The 24206-nt window shown below is 50.7% G+C and overlaps 1 protein-coding gene across 2 annotated transcripts in view; it reads left to right on the forward strand.

The window, feature by feature from the left end:
* ACBD3 (acyl-CoA binding domain containing 3) overlaps window positions 1-20954 on the forward strand; it is a 33405-nt gene extending 12451 nt beyond the window's left edge. For both annotated transcript variants that reach the window (XM_053909438.1, XM_053909439.1), the window contains exons 2-8: window positions 4554-4695; window positions 5349-5489; window positions 8275-8433; window positions 10183-10357; window positions 12914-13100; window positions 15175-15459; window positions 18792-20954. In XM_053909438.1, coding sequence (XP_053765413.1) covers window positions 4554-4695; window positions 5349-5489; window positions 8275-8433; window positions 10183-10357; window positions 12914-13100; window positions 15175-15459; window positions 18792-19003 — 1301 coding nt within the window. In that variant the 3' untranslated portion in view covers window positions 19004-20954. The remainder of the gene's footprint in view (window positions 1-4553; window positions 4696-5348; window positions 5490-8274; window positions 8434-10182; window positions 10358-12913; window positions 13101-15174; window positions 15460-18791) is intronic.
* The last annotated feature ends 3252 nt before the right edge of the window (window positions 20955-24206 follow it).

The raw sequence follows: 24206 nt of genomic DNA on the forward strand, positions 1-24206 counted from the left end.
TTACATTTTATTTATTTTTGAGAGAGAGAGAGAGAGACAGAGTGCAAGCAGGGAAGGGGCAGAGAGAGAGAGAATCCGAAGCAGACTCCAGGCTCCGAGGTGTCCACACAGAGCCCGACGTGGGTCTCGAACCCATGAACCGTGAGATCATGACCCGAGCCGAAGTCGGACGCTTAACCGACTGAGCCCCCCCGAAACCCCTATGAGATTTTATTTTTAAGTAATCTCTACACCCAGCCTGGGGCTCAGACTCACAGACCAGACGTCACGAGTCCCATGCTGCTCCAGCTGAGCCAGGCAGTAAAAAGGGCAGATGTTAAAACGACATTCAGAAATCCGGAAACTCACCCTGCCTGTGGATGAGTCACTTTTTAGGGCGGGAGGTTAGGCTGACAACTTGCTAATTAATTGTCACAGTTTCGTTGTTTGCCTACCCTCTCCCTTCTTCCCCTGCTCCTAGTTTGCAGGGCTAGGTCTTTGAAATAAAGGAGTAAATTCATTACCTGGTAAGAAATGGACCCTCCCTCCACTGAAATAACTGTAGTAGTCATAGGCTAGAGAAATTGTGTTGATATCTACTAGACTGTTGGTGTCAAATCCTCTCCCTGCAGCAAGTAGGAATGTGTGTGTGTGTGTGTGTGTGTGTGTGTAGGTTTGAAAATTGCTATATTACATGACTAATCGGGAAAGTGTTTGGTCTTCTAGTGGATAAAGTTTCTATCTGATTTTATCTTTATTTACATTTATTTAGGTCAAAGCAACCACTTCCATACAATTCAGGCGCTTTTTTTTCCCTGAAGGAGAAAGCGACAAACCCCAGGAATCCTGACTGAACAAAGCAAGGACTTGTACCTCCTGTGCTCCACCCCTGCTGTTTCTTAGGCTCACTTCACCTTGAGTCACCAGCATGTAATTTCTTTTTATAAGGCTCAAGATGGTATCCTTAGAGTAGTTCTTTTTGGCTTTAAAAAACAAAACATGGGGCGCCTGGGTGGCTCAGTCGGTTGAGCATCCGACTTCGGCTCAGGTCACGGTCTCGCAGTCTGTGAGTTCGAGCCCCTTGTCGGCCTCTGTGCTGACAGCTCGGAGCCTGGAGCCTGCTTCGGATTCTGTGTCTCCTCCTCTCTGTGCCCCTCCCCCACTAGTGCTGTCTCTCTCTCTCTCTCTCTCTCTCTCTCTCTCTCTCTCTGTCAAAAATAAACATTTTTTTAAAATATTTAAAAAAAAACCCAAAACACCTTCTTCTTCTTTTTTTAGGTTTATTTTTATTTATTTTGAGAGCGAGCGAGAGAGAGAGCACATACGTAAGTGGCGGAGGAGCAGAGAGAGAGAGAGAGAGAGAGAGAGAGAGAATATGAGAGAATTCCAAGCAGGCTCCGCACCGTCAGCACAGAGCCTGACCAGGGCTTGAACCAATGAATCGTGAGATCATGACTTGAGCCAAAACCAAGAGTCAGATGCCTAACCGACTGAGACCCCCGGGCTCCCTGAAATAACATTCTAAGAGATTTTGAAGTGGGACTTGCCTCTTACTTGGTAAATAAATAACTCTGATAATCCTGTCCAAAAAGCTTTAGAGGAAGTTCCTCCTTGGTGCTAATTGTCTAGTGATACTGTTTGCTCAGTAGCAAAGACAGATGGCAGGCCCACAGGTTGCTTGAGTTGTTTCGATTTGTATTAAATAAATAAGATCAGTGTCCCAGTGTCTTTTCTTAATATTTTTTTCCAAATGCCGCATGAGTTTGTTCTTGCTGGAAAAAAAAGTGCAGGTACATAGAAGTATGTAAAAGTTCTCTGGGGCTCTTGGGTGGCTCAGTCGGTTAAGTGACTTCGGCTCAGGTCAGGATCTCACGGTTCGTGAGTTTGAGCCCCGTGTCGAGCTCTGTGCTGACAGCTCAGAGCCTGGAGCCTGATTGGGATTCTGTGTCTCCCTCTCTCTGCCCCTCCCCAGCTCATGTTTTCTCTCTCTCTCTCTCTCTCAAAAATAAATAAACATTAAAAAAAATTAAAAAAAAAAAAAAAGGAAACTCCTCTTAACAGTTCAGCTTACTCTTCCGCACATTTTCCTTTGAAAGATTACAGTGACAAGTAAGGCTTAAATTCTCTGTGAGACTCCTTCGGTTTCCTTTGGTGTGATGTGACTCCTGGATTTTTTTTAATTTGCATTTACATTCATGTAAACGTACCTGTAGAATACGTATGTGGGTGTGTTTACATGCTGTATTGTGTCAACTCTAAGATCCTTTTTTTTTCCTGTTTTTAAAAGTTTATTTTTGAGAGAGCGCGCGAGTACGTGCACGTGGGAGGAGCAGACAGAGAAAGAGAAGGAGACAGAATTCCAAGCGGGCTTTGCGCTATCAGCACGGAGCCCGATGGGCTCGAACTCCACTCTGAAACCATGACCTCCGCCAAAATCCGGAGTCGTGTACGCTCAACGGAGCTACCCGGGCGCCCCCGTTTTTAAAAGCTTTAAGACTCCCTAATATCTTACATACTATTAAGAAAGAAAACCTGCTTATTTGTAACTTTAAAATGTCAGCTGGTAAAACCAAATCTGATTTTAGAGATGTTCAGGTGTGTGGTTGGGGGAGTGCTTAGGATTGATGAAGCGTGTTGTGTGCTCTGTGTGTCATCTTCTGCCGCTTGCGTCTTTCACTTACTACTTCCTATAAGTCACATATGCCACAGTCCAAATATGTTACATTATTTAGCTGTTTCTTTCTCGAAGAACTTTTAGATTGTTTAGGATGGCAAGCACACGGCGGCAGCGAATATCCCTGCACGTGCCTCTGTCCGTATTCGGGACAGTATGGAGGGGAGGGAACGAGCATTGGAAGGACTGGATGGCAGGGTGTGCCCCTTTATGATTTTGGAATCTATCGCTAACTTGTCTTCCAAGAAAACTTCTAACATAACTGCTACCTTCCACGGTAACAGTGTATACTTAACAGCATCGTCCGGGATCGGGAGCGTGGGTGCCTCTTTGTCCCGGTCTTACCAGCTCTTGATGTTAACCTAACTTTTTTTGACCATATCACGGCACAAGTTTTGGTTATGGTTTGGTATGGTTTTGATTGCCATTTTCGTGACTAGTTGATTGAATGTGTTGGGATGCTTATTGGCCGCTTCTGCTTGTTTTTTTTTTTTCTGCTGAGTTTCCTGTTAATAAGCTTTAACCCACATTCTTTTCTCATCAGTGATTTTATTTTGGTGACGACTGTGTACCAGGATAAAATTTGTAGGCAATACATACTACTGTTTTTAATTTTTAAAAATTTTCTTTATTTAAAGAGAGAGGGAAAGAGGAAGAGTGCGCAGGATGAGGGGGAGAAGCAGAGGATCCCAAAGAGGCTTCGCAGGGTGGAGCCTGATGAAGGGCTGGAACCCGTGAACCATGAGATCATGACTTGAGCCGAAACCAAGAGTTGGACGCTTAACCGATTGAGCCACCTGGGCTCCCCGAGTGTCCAACTCTTGATTTTTGGCTCAGGGGGTGATCCTGGGTTGTGGGATCGATCCCCGCATTGGGCTCGACACTGAGTATGGAGCCTGCTTGAAATTCATTCATTCTCTCTCTCTTTCTCCCTCCCTCTCTTCCTCTCCCTCCCTCCCTCTCTTCCTCTCCCTCCCTCCCTCTCTTCCTCTCCCTCCCTCCCTCTCTTCCTCTCCCTCCCTCCCTCTCTTCCTCTCCCTCCCTCCCTCTCTTCCTCTCCCTCCCTCCCTCTCTTCCCTCTCCCTCCCTCCCTCTCTTCCTCTCCCTCCCTCCCTCTCTTCCTCTCCCTCCCTCCCTCTCTTCCTCTCCCTCCCTCTCTTCCTCTCCCTCCCTCTCTTCCTCTCCCTCCCTCTCTTCCTCTCCCTCCCTCTCTTCCTCTCCCTCCCTCTCTCTCTTCCTCTCCCTCCCTCTCTTCCTCTCCCTCCCTCTCTCTCTTCCTCTCCCTCCCTCTCTTCCTCTCCCTCCCTCTCTTCCTCTCCCTCTCTCCCTCCCTCTCCCCCTCCCTCCCTCTCCCTCTCTCCCTCTCTCCCTCTCTCCCTCTCTCCCTCTCTCCCTCTCTCCCTCTCTCCCTCTCTCCCTCTCTCCCTCTCTCCCTCTCTCCCTCTCTCCTCTCCCTCCCTCTCTCTCTCTCTCTCTCTCTCTGTCTGTCTCTCCCTCTCCTCCCCCCACCCCTGCCCCTCTCCCCCTGCTCCCATGCTCTCTCTCTGAAATGAAGTTAAATAACTATAAAAATGATTGTTGCACAAGTTTTAATATGTGTAAAAGATGTCAGGTGGTACAGTTTGTGTGTGCCTGTTAGCTTGACAGATTGGTTTCTTCTGTAGAAGTTTTAACATAGATATTGATGCTTGGCTTCATTAAAAAACAAACAACTCCGCATAAAGGGTTTCTGCCTTAGACTCTATTAAAATTCAGTATATGAAATAAAACTCTCACTGTAAGATCTGTATCTATCGCAGCTAGTTTGTGACTACCTTAGAGAGCGAAACGGCGTCGTCGGATACCAAAAGTACTTTTTTTTTGTCAATTCTGATTGTTTTTGTGTTTCTTTTTCTTGCAGAAAAAGATGGCAAAGCCTTTCATCCAACTTACGAAGAAAAACTGAAGCTTGTGGCACTGCATAAGCAGGTTCTTATGGGTCCATATAATCCAGACACTTGTCCTGAGGTTGGATTCTTTGATGTGTTGGGGAATGACAGGAGGTAACGATGTTTTGTTGTATAACGGATTTAGCGACAGTAATGTTGAGTCGAGTGGAGAGCCAGTTGGTTAAGATGTAAACAGCGGGCTCCTTAGCTTAGAGTCAGACTGAAACTGACACTTCTGCTCGCAGCTTCTGGAATCTTCACGTGTGTGTGTGTGTTTGGCGTGGAGATGTGTTTGCATAAATAATGTGGAAGAAGTTTACTCCTCTGATTATGAACATAAGACAAGTGCAGCTAAAGTTGATCCTCCCCAAATAACACGAAAAGCAGCCACATAAAGTATTCAGTAAGCCATGTCCTTGTGGGACGCGCACAGAGTTGTGGCAGAAAAAGAATGCACCGTGGAGCGCGTTCAGTTACGACTAAAATGCGGTGACAGGAGGAGAGGGACTCTTCGATACCCCTTTGCTAGCGTGGAAAAGACCCGCAGGGCGTTCAGGCCGCGGTTACGGCTGTGAGTTTGGGCCGCGCGTGGCCTAGCTCGTTCAGTCAACCCCACTTGCTCGTTGAAACTGAGGACTTGAGCCTTTGCCTTATGCTAGGGTCCCTCTCCGATTTAGTTCTGATTGCGAATTGCTCGCGCGTAGGCTTATGTGAAGGCACCTTCCCGCTCTGTGGCGAGGAGGTGACCCGTCCCGCTTTCCCTCCAGGAGAGAGTGGGCGGCCCTGGGAAATACCTCTAAAGAGGACGCCATGGTAGAGTTTGTCGAGCTCCTGAACAGGTGTTGCCATCTCTTCTCCACGTACGTCGTGTCCCACAAAATCGAGAAGGAGGAGCAAGAAAAGAAAAGGTGAGGTTCGAGGGCACGGCGCGTGTCCTCCCGGTGCAGCCCGGCCCGACGCTGCTGCGTGTGGGGTCTGTCCTCCATCGGGTGCCCGCTCCTTAGGGCGGTCGTCCAGCCCCGCTGGTGGGAGCGGCCGATTGTCCTGGGAGTTTGGGGGCTGGGCTGCCACTCTCGCCTGGCTGTCCCTTCCGCAGACACCTCCTCCCGGTCATGGCGGTGTTCCTCCTCCTGGTCACGCTGAGGTTTTGAGCGAGCTCTCCCTTAACCTGGGCCACCGTCCCCACCCTGCGCCCCTGGTCCGACTCACCCTTTGCTGCCTTTTCCCTCGAGCTTCTAGAACAGTCTGCTCCGTAGCACGGCTGTCACCCGTGCTACTCGGTCGGCCTTATGGAGACATTCGTATTGGCTCTGGCTCCCAGATGGCCTGTTAGGTATTTGCAGAGGTTGGAGGGGGAGTTGCTGAATACGCTGTTTAGGTTTATGGGGTTTTCTGTCGTGGTTGTGAGTCCAGCAGCATTGCAGTGAACGCGTTTATCTACAGAGTATACTTCCGATGACTTTGATTATCTAAAATTTCTGGGTAATGAAAGTGACACCATAAAACCAGTTTTTCCTCAGATTATATTTACTTTGGAAACAGTTGGTTCTCTGGTGTTCTACTTAACCTGAATTGGAAACAACAGAAGAGAAAACAGCCTGATAGGAAGAAGACAGAGACCATGGAAAATAGGCACAAACACTAGAGAAGGATAGCTGTCAGGGCCACTTAACGTGAAGGTGAACTTCTCCGTCACAGCACAAGGACGTAGACAGCCCTTGTGTCTGTGGTTGTAACCACCGGCTCATCAAGGGACAGCCCTAGGTGCAGTCCTGTTCCTGTGTAAGATGATAGGAAATCGTTTCGGACGTTTTCAGAAGGCACTTATCCGAAAGAAGATTGTTTTTATCCAAAGGACAAGTTTTGATTTTTTAAAAAACGTTCGTTCATCTGCGTATTTATTTATTTACTTGTTTACTTATTTAGATATTTATTTGTAAATGTTTGTTTATTTTTGAGAGAGCACGCGCAAGCCAGGGAGGGACAGAGAGAAAGGGGGACAGAGGATCCCAAGCGGGTTCTGTGCTGACAGCAGCAAGCCCGATGTGGGGCGCCAGCTCACAAACTGTGAGATCATGACCTGAGCTGAAGTCAGATGCTCAACCGACTGAGCCACTCAGGCGCCCCACATGTTTGTTTATTCTTAAGAGAGCGTGTGCAAGCGGGGGAGGGGCAGAGAGAGAGGGAGACACAGAATCCGAAGCAGGCTCCGGGCTCCGGGCTGTTGGCACAGAGCCCAAGGTGGGGCTGGAACTCTTGAACTTCAAGATCATGACCTGAGCTGAAGTTGGAAGTTTAACCAACTGAGCCACCTAGGCGCCCTGTATTTTTTTTTTTAAAACTGTAGTTCTGTCATGAGATCAAGTTCATCTAGCACTCCTTGAAAGCATTTAAGACTAGAGTTCCTCAGTCCAGAAGTCTCGCTCTGGCCTTGGAACATCTTACCCCCTGCCAGCTGTGACAGGTTACAAGTAGGTCATGTCATCGCTATATTTTGAGTCTTGGCTGTGGCTCGGATGTGTTGTTAATCAATTATAGGAGTTTTGGGAGAAAAGCGGGGTGACCCAAGCAGTTGTCATGGTAAGACCAAGAAGTGGTGTCTTCTCAGATCCTCAGAGGACTTCTGTGTCCCGTCCTCAGCCACCCTGCCGTCCACACCGCGCGTAGCCAGAGAGGCACCAGGGGAGGGCGAGAGCTGGATGGGGCGGCGCCTGCATTTCCTGCTGTTCTTTTTCTCTTTTACGTTCAGAGCTTTGTAACTTATTTTTTAAAATAAATTTTTTTACGTGTTTGTTAATTTTTGAGAGAGAGAGAGACACACACGCAGAGCGTGAAGGAGGGAGGGGCAGAGAGAGGGAGGAGACACAGAATCCGAAGCAGGCTCCAGGCTCCGAGCTGTCAGCACAGAGCCCATCTCGGGGCTCGAACTCACGAACCGTGAGATCGTGACCTGAGTTGAAGTCAGACACTTAACCAGCTGAGCCACCCAGGCGCCCCTTATTTTAATTTTAAGTAGGCTCCACCGCAACGTGGGCCTTGAACTCACAACCCTGAGATTAAGAGTCTCATGCTCTACCGACTAAGCCAGTGGGCGTCTGAAAGCTTTGATATTTTTTAAACTCAGAAGTAACCTACAGATCTGTGCCCTAGAAATGTTTTTCATTAGCAACACGTAAAGCACAGGCCAGAGCCCTGTCCCCGCTTTGCTGTCAGTGCCGTCTTCTCTGCGCAGATGGTAACGGACCCAGGAAGGCGTCCTTTGTATTTGCCTGCTCTTCGCATTACACAAGCAAACATCAGTACGTTCGGCCGCGACTCGTAGTTTTGTGGCTCCGTGGCACTGGAGGGGCAGTGTTCACTTCTGTACTGGTGTCGAGAGCACCGGGCCGGGCCGGGAGGGCGCCGGGCCGGGAAACCTTCGGGCTGTGGGTGTATGGTAGTGATTGCAGTGGTGTCTTCCCGACGGACGCCTCTCTCTGCTGCCCGGTGGCCGATGTCCCTGCCGTGGTCCTGCGTGCGGTGACGTGGGCTCCGGAGGGGAGATGGCTCCTGGCGGAGCGCGCACGTTTCGCAGTGTGAGAAGACCACCGCGTCCTCTCGGGGCTGAGTCTGTGGTCACTGGGGAAGGTGGCCTCGGTTATTTTGAAGCGGGAGCCCTCGTGCGGTGCTCACGGCGTCTGTCCTCCCCCGTAGGAAGGAGGAGGAGGAGCGAAGGCGGCGGGAAGAAGAGGAGCGAGAGCGAGTGCAGAAGGAGGAGGAGAAGCGCAGGAGAGAGGAGGAGGAGCGGCTTCGGCGGGAGGAGGAAGAGCGGCGGCGGCTGGAGGAGGAGCGGCTGCGGCTGGAACAGCAGAAGTGAGCCACCTGTGCCCGCCGTCTGCTCGCTCTGTCTCTGGGTCCCCGTGACCTTGTCTTGCTTCCCCGCTTGTGCGTCTGCTTCGCCCTCTCTGGGTGTTCGTGCATCCGCCAGGCGGCCAGAGTCCGAGAGGCCCAGAGACACGGGCCCGGGACAGAGAATCCGGGCGGTGCGGCCCGTGGCAGGTGCCGTTCTGAGTACGGGGTTTGGGACCCGAAACCGTTTCCTGTTCGGGGCGGTGAGCGCAGCCGTCTCCCAGGGGACCGACTACTGCAGAGGGAGCTCTGGGTACAGGCAGGAAGAGCTTAACACTGCAGACGTCGGGGAAGGTTTGCAGAGAACGTGAGGGTCCGCTGATGTCTCGTTATTTCTCGGTAGTTCCTCGGAAAGGCGTCGGGCTAGGCCCCGACCCACCCCGGGCCTCGTTCCGCTTTGGAGAGAGACTAGGAGTACACCCCTCTGGGGGCGGCCAGGCCCAGTGTCATTGTGACATTCTGCTTTATCGGTCATTGGCCTGTTGAGGTCTTTGTGGAGTTGGTCACATAACTGAGTTAAGCACGTGGAGCCTGTCTGGAAGAACACGACAGACATTTATAGTAACAGGTGGGCCCGGATACTGTTTTCCGTGTTCTTCATTAAGGCGGGCTTAAAATTTTTTTTTTTTTTAAATGTTTATTTATTTTTGAGACAGAGAGAGACAGAGCATGAACGGGGGAGGGTCAGAGAGAGAGGGAGACACAGAATCCAAAACAGGCTCCAGGCTCTGAGCTGTCAGCACAGAGCCCGACGCGGGGCTCGAACTCACAAACCACGAGATCATGACCTGAGCCAAAGTCGAGCCAAAGTCGACCGGTTAACCGACTGAGCCACCCAGGCGCCCCCAAATTTTTTTTTTAAATGTTTATTTTTGAGAGAAAGACAGAGTGCGAGCGGGGGAGGGGCAGAGAGAGAGGGAGACACAGAATCCGAAGCGGCGCTGACAGCTCAGAGCCTGACACGGGCTTGAACCCACGAACCCTGAGATAACAGCCTGAGCCGAAGTCGGCCACTTAACCGACTGAGCCACGCAGGCGCCCTGAGGCAGGCTTTAAATTAGATGCAAGAGACCCTCAGGTTTTCACTGGCTTTCTTTCCACGTCCCAGGGCCCCTCGCGTCCTCTTCTAGTCGCTCTTCTGCCCCTCGCTGCTCCTCCTCTATTCAGGTCGAGAAGCCGCGGCCCACGGTTCAGTGTCTCCCCTCTGGCCTAGAGGCCAGTCCCTCTCTGACAGCGGCCGGGTCCGAGAGGCCTGCCGGGACTTGAACCCCGGCCCCGGCCGCTCCGGCGGCGGCGTGATCTCGGGCACGTCCCCGGACGCCGCGCCCCGCCTCTCGGCCTCGCCCCGGCCGGGGTGCTGAGCGCACGCCGGGCGGCCTCGCGCGGGAACGCTCGGGCCGAGGGGCGCGCCCCGGGGGCCGCGGGGGCCGTCGTCGCGGCGGCGGGCGGCGGCGGCGCCGGGTCCGGTGGCGCGTAGTACCCTCCGCGTCCGTGCCGGCTCTTCCTCGGAGAGCCTCCCGACGGACTCGAGGCCGAGCGGGTTTCCCGAGACCTTTCCTCTGGGCCCGGGCCCCGGGCCGACGGGTCCGCGTCGGCCGCCCGGAGCCTTCGCGGGGCGACGGCCGGTCGGGACGGAGAGCGGGGCCGCGCGGCCCGGCGCGGCCCGGCGCGGCGGCCGTGGTGCGACCGGCGGGCGTCCTCTGCGTTTTGCAGGCAGCAGATCATGGCGGCGCTGAACTCGCAGACGGCCGCGCAGTTCCGGCAGTACGCGGCGCAGCAGTACCCGGGCAGCTCGGAGCAGCAGCAGCTCCTGGTGCGCCAGCTGCAGGAGCAGCACTACCAGCAGTACATGCAGCAGCTGTACCAGGCGCAGCTGGCCCAGCAGCAGGTGCGCCCGCCGCCCGGGGGCGGGGGGGGGGGGGGGGGGGGCGGTGTCCCCGAGGTGCGTCTGGCGTAGACTCCCAGGGCGGCCCTGGCGGGCGGGGGTCAGGGCCCAGACCGCAGCTCGCGGGAGGACCGTCGCCGGAGGCCGTCGGCTGATCCGGCAGAGCCGGGCTGGCCGCGTTGACGGCAGCGGCGGGTGCCGTGGCCGCCGGTGCTCCTCCGGCTCCCTGCCCCACGCGGGAGGGGACAGGCGGGGCAGTCGGGGGGGGGGGGGGGGGGCGGGTGGGGGGTGGTTCACATGACACTCGGATCCTGTCCCGGCTCTGCCCTTGTCTTGTTGCCTATCAGACGCGTCACCTGCCGTCTGAGTTTCCCGCCCTTTCCCCTGGTCCGCAAGAAGGCGACGAAAGTCCCGGTGCCTGTCCCGTTCCCCTCACAGAGCGAGCTGCCACGTGAAAGTGTCCGGTGCCTCCAGCAGAGGGCCGGTCTGACACTCGCGTTGCCCATCGGGCCGAGGCGTGACTGCCTCTGGAGTTAGCCTGGCCGGCTTTACTCATGGAGTTTTCGCTCCTAAAGCACCCGTTGCCGGTCCAAAAGTCTGAGCGAGGAGAACGTGGGGCGCGGTGGTGGCTCTGCGTTCCTCGTCGTCTTGCCAACCTCTTTAAGTTCTTTGAAAATTCACTCCTCGCTTCAAGTACCTCTTCCCTGGGGTCTTCAGTGTTATCGAGAGGAAAAAGGCAGATTTTTGTCGTTCGTGAGAGGATGAAAACGACGTTCACCTAGTTTATTCGAGACAATAAGTGGGAATTCCGAGGGGTTTCTCTGCTGTCCTCGAAAGCCCGTGTCTTATTTTAGCCTGCCACCCCCGTCCCTGCTTCTGTGACGGGCCTCGAGGTGGTTTTTCAGCAGGGTGGCTCACACGCCCCGTCCTGTTTAGAGGTTGCTGTCGTTTAAATAAGAGAACAGGATCTTGCAGTCAAGAATCTTGCAAATCAAGATACCTGCAAACCAAGAATCTTGGAAAGAGAACCAGAAAGAACTGGAATCCGTAATTTGGATTACAGTGATCGACCATATTGGATGTCGTTGGGAATGGAGAAGGAAAGGGGTTGGGGAAGGATCAGAGGAAACCTCAGCCCTCATAAAGTGTTAATTTTCTTTATAAATACCGAGCAAAGTGACAGAATGCTAAGACCTGTTCGTGTGGAGGTGTAGCTACGTGGGCAGTTGTTCCTATACCTTCCTGAACTTTTAAAACTTCCCAAAGTACAGATGAGAGATGATGTAAAGAAAGAGGTACGATCTGTTCTACGTGATAGTTAGAATCCGTTGGTGGACAGTGGGATCCCCAAGGGGGTTCGCTCTGCTGGAGGAATTCAAGCGTGGCCTCCTGGACAGCGACCGTGTGAGCCGGGCCTGCTGATCACCAACAGAAATGCTTTCTTTTGCTTGCCTGCCATTCACTGAATGTTCTGGGTTTGCCCACTTGGGTTGGTTGCATGCTCTTTTTCTGGACGCTGGTACTCTTTCTGGAGACTGATGGGGAAAGACTGAGAATCCGGGCCTCGCGAGAAGGTATTTTGAAGTCTTCCGTGTATCACTCGCCTGCGTTAGCACCCGAGAAAGTGTCGCTGTTCGTTGAAGTAGTCGGTTTGCAGGTGACACGTTAAATGTAAATACAGAGACGCTAAACTGCGTCACTGTCCTGAACCGTGAGATTACTGACGCTTTTTCCCCCGTGCTTTATTTTCTACTTTCATAAACATACGCTCACTTATGATCTCTTGTTTTAGTTTAAAGTCACTTAAATGCCCGAGGGCTCACCGACAGTAAACCAGTGCATTTTGTAATTTCACAATGAAATGTCCTAGCGGCGCAAACAAAATACAATTATTTACGACTCTGTGGATGAACCTTACAGAAATAATGTTTAGTAAAAGAAGCCAGACACGAAAAAGAGCGTTTATTATACGGTTCCAAGGGGATAATGTTGACGCACAGGCAAAGCACATCTGCAGTGTTCTAGGTGAGGCTGGTCGTAGCGCTTACAGCGGGGAGAAGGGGAGAGAAGGCCCGGAAGGGAGCTTTTACCAGTGATAGTTTCTGCCTTTGTGAGTTTTTCTTCGTGATCGTTTATTTCTACCCAGTGTAATTTTCCTGATTCAGATTGTAGGTTTCTGAATCTGAGCGAGATCTTCTTCTGTCCGTTTTAAGAACAAATGATACTGTGTTCAGTCTTTACCTTCGGTTGTATTTGGGGTTGATTATTTCTCCCTATTTTAATTTTTCCTGGTCAGTTTTTCTAGTGATCCTCAGGTCACGCAAACGTGACCTTCCGTTGCAGGTTTTTGTCCATGATGACTTGGATCGTTTTTAGCTTTTACTCCAATGTCACGTCTGTAATATTCATCGCAGATGGGATACAGTGGATGAAGTCTATTAGTAATTTCTTGGAGCGGAGTGCTTTGGTAGGACCCAGACACAGGCCAGAGTCTGCCCCAGGGCTCACGTGTTGTGTGCTGGCCCGGTCAGCGGATCTTCACTCTTCCTCCACTCGCAGGCGGCGCTCCAGAAGCAGCAGGAGGTAGCGGTTGGGGGAGCCGCTTTGCCTACACCGGCAAAGGTGAACGCAGCTGTGGCGAGTGATAGGACGTCGGTTAACGGACAGGCCAAAGCCCACACGGACAGCTCCGAGAAAGACCTCGAACCAGAAGCTGCAGAAGAAGCCGTGGAGAATGGACCAAAAGGTATGGTTTGGTCTCTGTGTTGATCTGTCCAGAGGTCGTAATTGAGTTCACGGAAGGCACGTCGGGAGTCCGGCTAACTAGCGTCGGAGAGCAGTTACCTATTTGTGAGAGTTGGATGCTTTTTTACCCTTTACGTCAGAATCTGATGCTTCTGGTGACCGTTAGGACAGCATGGAAGGAAGGGCAGGTCGGATGTCTTTTGGACACTTGGGGTTGTGTGTTGGTTATCTGCTGCTGTGTAACAAATAGGACCCAAATTTCGCAGCTGACGGGTAACCAGTGGTCGTCGTCTCACACAGTGGGTGAGGGATTACGGGGGGGGTTCGGGAACAGAGGCGCGGCTCAGCCGAGCGGTGGTCGTCCTGGTCCCGTGGGTCAGGATGCTGCCAGGGGGCAGAGGTTCTGCCCAGGGTGGTTCCTTCTCCCGACCGGCAAGTCGGGGCTGCCTCTTGGCGGGAGACCTCGGTTCCTTGCCCCATGAAGCCTCTCCTCCAGGGAACACGGTCCAAGAGATCAACGCAGAGGTGGCACGTCTCTTACATTCTGACTTTGGAAATCACGTGTCCGCGCTTCTGCTGTATTCTCTTGGTCCCACATACCGGCCCCGGGACATGGTGGCTGGCGACCTCCCAAGCGCGTGAGTCCCCAGAGGTGAGGCTCACGGGGTGGGGTGCGTCTCGGAAGCTGCCTGTCACGCGTTACCGTGTGGTTTCGAAACTGGAGTACCGCGGTCGTAGGTGGAGAGTGTGTGATGAGGGGACTGTGACCTAGTCACAGAGGTCAGCAGAGGCTTCCTGGGGAAGAGACGACTGAGCCGCGAGAGCCGAAGCCAGAGTAGGAGCTAACTGAGGAAGGAAGGGAGAGCGTGTCAGGGACACGGCCTGGGCGGTGGTGTGGTTCACAAGAAAGGCGGTTTCAGACATCTGCGTTGTCTTGTTAGAGTAAGTAACAGAAAACAGCTTGGAAAAGACCTGATATCCTGTGGTTTGACCCCTCTTCTTTTTTTCCCTGTAAGAGTATCAGTTTTTTGTTTTTGTTTTTTTCAAGTAATCTCTACACCCGATGTGGGGCTCGAACTCACGATCCCAAGATCAAGAGTCGGATGCTCTACCGACTGAGCCAGTCAGGCGCCCCACGTTTGTCAGTATTTTCAAATGAACCTTTGTCAAAGGTTCTGTGACCACATCTGGAAAGCCTGAGTAATCTGGCGCACATAAACGCTGCTCAGCGACAAGACTTAATCCTCTCTGCTCAGTCCCTAGTGGGGCCAGTCCTGTCCGAGTTTTTCTGTTTCTTTGAGCTCCTTTAGAATAGCCCCTAGAACTTGACTTCAGAGGTCAAGAGTGTTGTTGTTGTTGTTGTTTGTCTGTTTGTTTTTGACAGAGTGATTGAAGTCAAAGCCCGCTTTTCTTTGTCCAGATCCAAAAGTGAATTTATTCCTAAATCCAGATCTCCCTTCTTTTTCTTTTTTTTTTTTTAAGTTTGTTTATTTTGAGAGAGAACGTGTGTGCACATGAGTGGGGGAGGGGCAGAGAGACAGGGAGAGAGAGAATCCCAAGCAGACTCCACACTGCCAGTGTAGAGCCCAACATAGGGCTCGAGCCCATGAACTGTGAGATCATGACCTGAGCCGGTCAAGAGCTGGATATGTAACCGACTGAGCCATCCGGGGCCCCCGGGTCTCCCTTCTTTATTAGAATGTTTTCCTGGGTCCAGCTACGAGTTTTCCAGGGTCAGTCTTAAATCCCCATATGTAATCGGAGTGTTGGAAAAAAAAAAAAAAAAAATCACTTCTTAGATCGTGGATTGCATTTGTCCCCTGAAGTGGTGTGGTGGCCTCTGGATAGCTGGTGACATTGGCAGATGTAGCCAGTGGGGGGGAGACTTCCACGGGAAGCCCGTATGTTCCTCGGAGTCCTCAACCCCAAGTACAACTGAGGTAGACCAGATGGCCCTTGGTGCACCCGGGCAGGGGTGGGCAGGGGCGGGCAGGGGTGGTGTGCGGGTTCGGTGCCTGCAGGTGGAGGCTCGTCCTCTCCGGCGTGTGTCATTCCTGCATTCCTGTTGTCTTTAGAATCTCTTCCAGTAATAGCAGCTCCATCCATGTGGACACGACCCCAGATCAAAGACTTCAAAGAGAAGATTCGGCAGGACGCGGACTCCGTGATTACGGTGGGCCGAGGAGAAGTGGTCACCGTTCGCGTCCCCACCCACGAAGAGGGATCGTATCTCTTTTGGGAATTTGCTACAGACAATTATGACATTGGATTTGGGGTGTACTTTGAATGGACGGACTCTCCAAACACTGCTGTCAGCGTGCACGTCAGCGAGTCCAGTGACGACGACGAGGAGGAGGAAGGTAAGGCCGTGGGTCCGCAGTGGCAGGTGCCGAGGGGGCTGGGGGTGTCACGCATCAGCCCGCCTCCTGCTTCTTGGTTAACACTTTTGCGACAGGGATTCGTGTCTTCATCGTGTGACCTTAGCCGTAAAGGCTGAGGGATGGGCCAGCCTCCCGGAAGGGACTGGGGCCTGAACGGGACATTGTTGTAGTGCCCAGCAGGGCTCTCTGGCAGGGGGCTGTTTTACTGCCTCCTGAATAGTGTTTTACTTTGAGCATTTTGTGTTGAAAAGCCAAATGTGCAAGATGATCCTGAAAATTTTTTAAAGAGTAAGCAAGAAATTCTGCCAACTCTGGAATTTACTTAAATTTACATTTCTGATAGATCATTCGCTTTTTTGATTTTACTCTTAAGACTTTGTTTTTACATAGATACAGAAGCTCATGCCAGAATATCGTAGCTAAAGAAAAATTTCAGCCATTCTTCCCCATTTTACAGGAAAGTAATTTTTTATTTTCTCTAAGTAAGCAAAATGGAGTGTTTTCAAGAGCAGTGTAAACTCTCTCGTCTGGGAGGTAGGTTATAAGATACACGCTTACTAATTGAGAAGATGGTCTCCTTGGTTTTGTTTGCATGGAAGTGAGAGCCCGGGGCTTGTGCGCGTACTAGTCGGGCGCTTGGGTCCGTATGTCAGCTCGGTGGAGGGCGGCATGGGAGGAATGTCCTGACCGTGACAGTGGAGAGGCACCTCCTCCGTCCTGGGGCCCAGCTCACCTTTCGGCTGACTTGTGAACAGACCGTTTGTCCTGGAGAGGGTTGGCGGTGTTTCACGGAGATCCCGCTGGGGTAGATTAAAAGAGGTAGTTGTAGGGAGGCTAAAAGTTGAGTCGGCTTTCGAGGAGGGCAGTGGGACTGCATCACCGCACGTGCACACGCCTGGCCCTCAGGTCACTTACGGAAGCACACGCGTGGGCCCGGGGCCTGGAGGGGGAGCTCTGTCTTCACGTGGCATTCTGTTCGCAGCAGCCTTGTCTCGGGGTGGAGGGGGGCAGCAGCGAGAGAAAGCGCTGCCCGCGCACGCTGCTGCCCGCACCAGAAGGACGGGCATCGCAGGAGGCTGGGAAGGGGAGCTTGTGTGCGGACGGTTGTGATTCTGAAGGGCTTTGTGAATCAGAGAGAGGCATTCTCGGTTCAGAAGGAGACAGATTTCTCCAGGCCTGCCTGCTGGAGCCTCTTGGAGGGAGGTTGCTTCCCGGTGTGAGCCCTCCGCTGAGTTGTGTTTGGGGCTCTCAATTTGGGGAAGGGCGCTGGTAAAAAGGGCTGGGGTCCGATGCCCGTCCAGAGGTGGGACCGTGACCCCGGACCTTTGCCCTAGCATTCAGTGCCCCTCGGGTGGGAATGGAGTCCCCGGTGCCTGTGCTGTTCCCAGTCATGAGATGGTTGCCATCTGCAGCTAATCCATTCGTCCCTCTGTGTGGACAGAGACCGCAGCGCGGATTTCCGGCTCCCGGGAGATGTTTGCCAGGAGAGAACCTGTCTCCTTTGGGAGATGAGCTCCTAGGCCGCGTTTTTCCGCGTGCCCCCTTGCAAAGGCCACTGCGCTTTTGATGGGGGTCCTCGTAGCTTGGTTTAAGGGGGAAGGGCAGGCCAGTCCTTCCGTTCGTTGTCTTGGTTTTTCTCCACTCGGGCTTGAAAGCCGGAGGGGTTGGTTTCCTCTGTGGCCGGTAACTCCTTCCTGTCCGGATTCGTCACTGGCATTAGTGTTGCCAGGTCCCGAGTCTTTGCTTAACTGACGAAAGGTGCACTGCTCATGTATCCCAGCGGCCTCCAGTTTTACAGATTTTGAACAGAATCGGGATCCTGGATTAATGGACCAATAATCCATGGGTATCCTTATAGGCAAGGGTTTGCGTTTTGTTTTGTTTTTTTTTTAATTTTTTTTTTTTAACGTTTATTTATTTTTGAGACAGAGAGAGACAGAGCATGAACGGGGGAGGGTCAGAGAGAGGGAGACACAGAATCCGAAACAGGTTCCAGGCTCTGAGCTGTCAGCACAGAGCCCGACGCGGGGCTCGAACTCATGGACCGTGAGATCATGACCTGAGCCGAAGTCGGCCGCTTAACCGACTGAGCCACCCAGGCGCCCCAAGGGTTTGCATTTTGAATGACTCTGTATTTCCCATTTGCAAACACTTCAGTATTGCTGCGATAAAGCAAATCGGATTTGGGCCTATTTTATCAGAGTGTCGTTTGCTCTTTTTTTTTTTTTTTTTTTTTCAACTTTTTATTTTAAAACAGTCTTAGACTTACAGAGAAAAGTTGCAGATAGTGCAAAGAGTTCCCGTATACGCGCCCCCAGCTTCCCCTGTTGCTAACATCCGTGTTGTACTGTGGTACGTTCATCGTCACCAATGGACCCATGTGGCTATGTCGTCATGAGCTCAAGGCCGTTATGTATTCAGATTTCCCTAGTTTTTGTCTAACGTTCCAGGATCCCATCCGGGATGCCGCCTTCCATTGAGTCACCCTGTCTCATTCAGGTCCTCTGGACCGGAAGACTTTCTCAGACTTGCCTGGTTTAAATTCCTGACAACGGCCCTCGCGCGGTTAACTGCCGTGGCCGGAGTTCACCGTGCCGAGTTAGGAACCTGCATGTTCCTCTGACCTGCTTTCCCGACAGTGTTTACGTTCAATACGTGAAACTGATTTTAAGCTGGTTCGACGTTGTTCTCGCTCGCTCTTTTTTCCTAACCTCATCTCATTACAGTTCGAGAACTGTTCCCAGGGGCAAACCCAGAATCAGAGCTCGTGTTTTGCCACTGGGACCATCCCTGGGTTACACGGGCCTGTGGAGACAGTAATGGGCTTTCAGAGTATCTCTCGGTGCCTGCCTCTACTGTGGCTTCCCCATTTTACTCTTTATATCTAAGATCGACAGAAGGTAACAGTCCTTCGGTCCCCCTTCCCGAAACGGGGTTTTCATACCGTCGAGGAGGGAGAGAACGAGAGCTTCGTTTCCCTTGGTGTCGCTCGGACAGCGAGATGCCGCCCACCTGGAGGAAGAGGAGGCTGGCTGGGTGCGGACAGGGAGGGAGGACCGGGGCTCCGAAGCGGGAGCGGTTGTCAGAGTCCCGGGGGAGAGAGGGCGCCGGCCGCCCGCACCCCCCGACTGTGGCTGCTCAGGGAGAGGAGTGAGCGAACCAAGGAAGGCGGGAATAAGCCCGCGTGCGAAAGTCACAGGTGGCTCCGGAGAGTTCCCGCCGAGCAGTTTCTCGAAGGATGGGGTTTCGGTGCTGGACGCACGTGGCTTTCCCGGACCCGTTCACTGACGTGCCTCCGTTCTTTCCCACAGAGAACGTCAGCAGTGAGGAGAAAGCCAGAAAGAACGCCACCAAGCCCCTGCTGGACGAGGTCGTGCCTGTGTACCGGCGGGACTGTCACGAGGAGGTGTATGCCGGCAGCCACCAATACCCAGGGAGAGGAGTCTACCTCCTCAAGTTTGACAACTCCTACTCTTTGTGGAGGTCAAAGTCGGTCTACTACAGAGTCTATTATACTAGATAAAGATGGTGTCGCGGAGTCCGGAGTCTAGGGTTGGGCAGAAGACGGCACTTGGTTCGGAATTTCTTTTGACTTTTGTGGAGCATTGCAGTCGGCGTCTCCCCTTTTGATTTTGGTCTGATGGTCCGTGAACTCTCGTCGGGACTTGGGGTTTCCTTGAGACTCTAGCATTAATCCTCTGGGGTTAGAGGGAGTCCTCGGACCCGTCTGGCCCTTGGGTGCCGACCGGCAGGGTCGCTAGTGGATGCAGAAGTTACGCGAGCTACGTGTGAAATCTGTAAGGTCTCCGAAATAAAACCTCCCCACGTTGACCCCACCCGGCTGACGGTGAGTCCATTGCTGCCCGCCGCGTGCGGTTGACGAGAGCCCGTGGTCACGGTGACCTCAGATCGGAATTCCTCACGTTCGCAGTCTGCCTGAGGTGCAGCTGACTTGGACGAAGGTCATCGTTTTGAAATGAAGGTCATCGTTTTGAAAACTTACAGACTCAAGACCCCACAGGTTATAATAGCAAAGTTGCCTCGATTCGCTTTTGTTCTGAACGACCCAGATTGTCTTTGCGTTGAGTACGGCCGTCTAGTTCAGAGGCCTGTTACAGAGAATTATTTTCCGAGATAATCTTAAGGACGTTCAAAGCCGATTGGTAATTGAACCGTCAAGACACACACAACACCTCAGAGGTCCATGTTGTTAGCGGGCCTCTGCAAACTCGGGTCCTTTTCTCTCCCTCCGGGACTCCCCCCTGCCGGTGACAAAGCAGAGTTAATTCATTTTTGTCTCGATTTGGCTTTATAGAGCATCTCAAATGGAACCCGTTTTCTACACGAGCATATAGTTAGGGGGTTTTGTAAACTCAAATTGACACCTACTGAATTAAAGTGTGTAAAATCACTTCAGTACAATTGAGTGTATGGGGAATAACGTTGCACTAAAAGGAAATCACTGCCAGAGACAGTCCATTTTCCTTCCCTGTGTTCATGCTTGGGCACAAACCCTACCCGGTTCCGGTGGGGAATTGCGTACTGGAGAGAATTGGAAAAACAGACGCCCGTGCTTAAATTGTTTTATAGCTTTAATCTGCATATGTCTTTGTAGATGGGAAGAGGACCTCTTCGCGTCCCTTACCGAGAACATATATGGATAAACAGCCGCAAGTTGGTAGAAGTGATGGACTAGCGTAGAGATCCTTGTTTTCAGGAGGGAGGGGGGTGTAGCTAGAACGTGACCGAGACGGCACTACACACGAAACGTTACTGGATGTTGTTACTGAAATACTTAGATTTTTAGATTTTTAAAACTTCAGATCTTAAATCACTTCTTGTAGGAGGGTCTCCGTCGATTAAGCTGCGTTCTATACAGTTCACTACGCGAGGGGCTGTTTGTCGTGCGTGCGTCTCTTTTCTGGTTTTTAATACCTGGTTTTGTACATACCTAACCCTCTTCTCTTTTGGTTATTCGGAAACTGGATTATTTTCTCCTCTGAGCAGTGCTTGATTTGTGTTCTTTAATTTGGATTCACTGGTTCCAGCTCAAAGACGTCCACACCGTTCTGTCCAGAACACGTTCAGGCTGTCCATGCGCGTGCGCGTACATACGGTAGAGGAACCGTGGGGTTAGGCGCTTCTTGGCTTTTTTTTTTTTTTAACGAGAAAATACTGTATTTAAAATGTAAAATAAACTTTTAAAAAGCAGGCACTAATATATATTTCTTCCAGCCTTTGAGTACAGATTTGTTCTTGCCCATGTTAAGATAAATCGTCTTCTGAAAAGACCCTCGTTCTCGGGAGCAGTTTATGTCACTTTACGTAGCGGTGGTTCGTCGTGTGCTCACGTCAGAACATTTTTGGTTTTAGACTTTTCTATTGCCTTTGGCTGTTGATTAGTACAGTACAAGTGCGATTTCAAAAAGATCTTGAAAATAATATATTTAATCAATTAAAATGTTTATCTGTAACCTGTTGACGTTTCATTGGTACCGTTACTCTCGGAAGCGTTAGTTCCGTATTGCCTCATTTTAGACGGACTAGAAGAGATGTTCTAAATGATCTTCCCTGTTTTAAAAAGTTAAAAACCAACAACAAACTATTTCTGACTGATTATTCATAGTTTTTGCCGTGAATTATCCCGGTGAGTGAAAATAGATTTTGAACTTTCCAGACTTATGACGGAAAGACTTCTTGAGGACGTATAAAATCGTTTTCCCTGTACAACCACGTGCGTAGCGCATTCCTTGAAGGACGTGGGGACCGCCCGCTTTCAAATAGCTCCTGAGGTGTGACGCCCGAGAAGTATCCATCAGGGGAGTTCCCCGGTCCGTGTCACGCGGAGTGCCAGAAACTGCTCTAAAAATGATCTCACTGAGACACAGGGCGACTCGGACCTTAAATTTAAGTTCTGTTTGGTTGAAACTTGGAGACACAGAATGAGGTGGTCATTCTGAGCCGTCGGGGTTCCGGGAAGCCAGACCAGAGAACAGCTGAGAGCTGTTGATGTGTGAGCACATCCTGGACCGTGCTGCTGAGCCTTGACCGTCTGCCTTCCGGAAGAGGAGAAGCAGCCGGTTCGAGATACGCGACTGCTGATAATTCACTGGCAGTCTGCAGCCCAACCTGTCTTTCCCCAAGCTCAATCCAGCACTCCTGTCTGCAGCCCAAATATGTGTGCATGTGATCCACTCGGGGTAGAGCGAATCTTAACTTTATTTCCCTTCACTTAATTTTTCAAAAATGTGTACTAATCAGAGTTGGAGTTTGATCTCGCATATTATTTGCCTAGGATTCTTTGACCTTATTCAAAGTTTTTGAAATCGAGTTGGTTATTGTCCTTTTGACACCCTTATTTTGAACTTGTTACATGATCGCTGTCTCAGGTACTTAACTATTTTGCCTGATTTCTCTTGTAACGAAAGAAGCATTGGCTCCATTTCCATTAGCTGACATGCCCCTTAGTAGGTTGTGATTTGATTAGGATACTTAATCTAAGTACCGGGAAACCAGCTGGCTGGCTTCTCCAGAATTGACCTTGGCATTTGGACTCAGGCCATCACACGTGGGATAACAGTATGTAAACCAGGGCACTTAACTCCTTGCTTGTAGTTCTCTAACCAGGTCTCAAGCGTGATTGCCCAGTTCAGACTGGCGCTGAACTGGCAACTTGCAAGTCTGTGAAGAGAGCAAGTACAAATTTGATTACAAGTGCTGATTTGTTTTAACCTTTCTTTAATGTCGTGTCTGTACAAGTCCAAGTTTTTCCCCTTTGCCAAGATCACTAACTTAAATATCTCATTGAAGGTGACATAACTTTTTTTTTTTTTTTTTGGGTGTGGCAAAATAGAGAAATGTAAACCTGGTTTTCGTAAGGCCTGCGTTTTGCAACTTTTAAAATTCCAGTCTGTGTTAATGGGGGATTTTCCTTTTACTAAGTGTAGGTCCGCCGTGTTCTTGCCATCGGCTGGGTCTCTTCCACAGAGTGCTTCTTTGGCCGTTTTTCTGTGTCTTGAACCTTTGAGGTTGCTTCTGATTTTTCATCCTCAGTGCTGGTCCAGCGAGCACTCGTTTACGTGTCTTTCCGCACATCTGCAGGGGTTTTTCAGTAGATCCTGAGAAGTGAGAACTGCTGGGTCGTGGGTTCTGTGCGTTTTTAATTTTAATACGCCCTGCCAAATTGTCCTCCGGAGTGGCTGAACTAATTTCCCCTCCAGCTCCATAGTGTGCGAGAAGATACTGCTTTTTCCAACCCTTGATATCATCAGACTTTGAGTCTAAGTCAATCCGACGGGTGAAAGATGAAGTTTCATTTTCATGTGTGTTTCCCTGATAACCAGTAAGGTGAAGCATCAATTTTTATTGGTCCTTTGTATTTCCTCTCCTATAAATTGCCGGTTTGTGTCCTTTGACCCATTTTTCAATTAGATCGTTTTTATATGGATTTATTAGCATTAAAAATATAGGCTGTATGCTAATCATTCATTAGATGCAACTATTTCTTCCAGTTTCTTGCAGGTCTGTTAATTTTGTTTGCGGCGTTAGGTGTGTTTATACGTGTCTGTGTTTGGTCGTAGACATTCTAAACCACATTGTTAGTTTTATTCAGCTTTTTCGTTTATGACTTCTGTTTGTGTCCATAGATAATATATATGTATATCTATATATATCTGCTTCTGAGCTCTTTCCCATTTATCTGACAATTCAATGTGCTAATACTATAAATTACTATAGTTTTAAAATATATTTTCATACAAGGCAACTCTCCCCTGGTTTTTTTTTTTTTTTTTTTTTTTTTTTTTGATGCTTTTTCTTTACTATTTTTGAACCATTTTTCTGTATGAACATTTAATCATTATCCTGTCATGTGTCATGAAAAACCTTAGTGGGATTTACTTTGGAATATTGTAGTACTTTCTAGGTTGATTGAGAGAGCTTAGATTGCCTTCATAGAAGATTGAGGGGTGCGTGGGTGGCTCAGTTGGTTAAGCATCTGATTTTTTTTTTCTATTTAAAAAAAATTTTTTTTAACGTTTATTTATTATTGAGAGACAGAGCATGAACAGGGAAGGGGCAGAGAGAGAGGGAGAAACAGAATCAGAAGTAGGCTCCAGGCTCTGAACTGTCAGCACAGAGCCCTTCGCGGGGCTCGAACTCACAAACTGCAAGATCATGACCTGAGCCGAAGTCGGACACTTAACCGACTGAGCCACCCAGGCGCCCCTAAGCATCTGACTTTTGATTTTGGCTCAGGTCATGATCCCCAGGGTCATGAGATCTAGCCCTGTGTTGGGCTCCATTTTGGGCGTGGAGCCTGCTTAAGATTCCCTCCCTCCCTCTCTGCCCCTCCTCTGTTCATGCATACATGCACCCGTGTGTGCTCTCTTAATTTTTTTTTTAAGTTTATTTATTAAAAAAATTTTTTTTAATGTTTGTTTATTTTTGAGAGAGACAGAGACAGAATGTGAGTGGGTTAGGAGCAGAGAGAGAGGAAGACCCAGAATTGGAAGCAGTCTCCATCCAGGCTCTGAACTGTCAGCACAGAGCCCGACACGGGGCTCGAACTCACGAGCCGTGAGACCATGACCTGAGCCGGAGTCGACACTCAACCGACTGAGCCACCTGGGCGCCCCTTAAGTTTATTTATTTTTGACAGAGACAGAGTGCGAGCATGAGCTGGGAAGGGGCAGAGAGAGAGGGAGACAGAATCGGAAGCAGTCTCC

This window comes from Panthera pardus, unplaced genomic scaffold, assembly GCF_024362965.1.
Source record: "Panthera pardus isolate Hobbes unplaced genomic scaffold, ASM2436296v1 HiC_scaffold_21, whole genome shotgun sequence".
Classification (NCBI taxonomy): domain Eukaryota; kingdom Metazoa; phylum Chordata; class Mammalia; order Carnivora; family Felidae; genus Panthera; species Panthera pardus.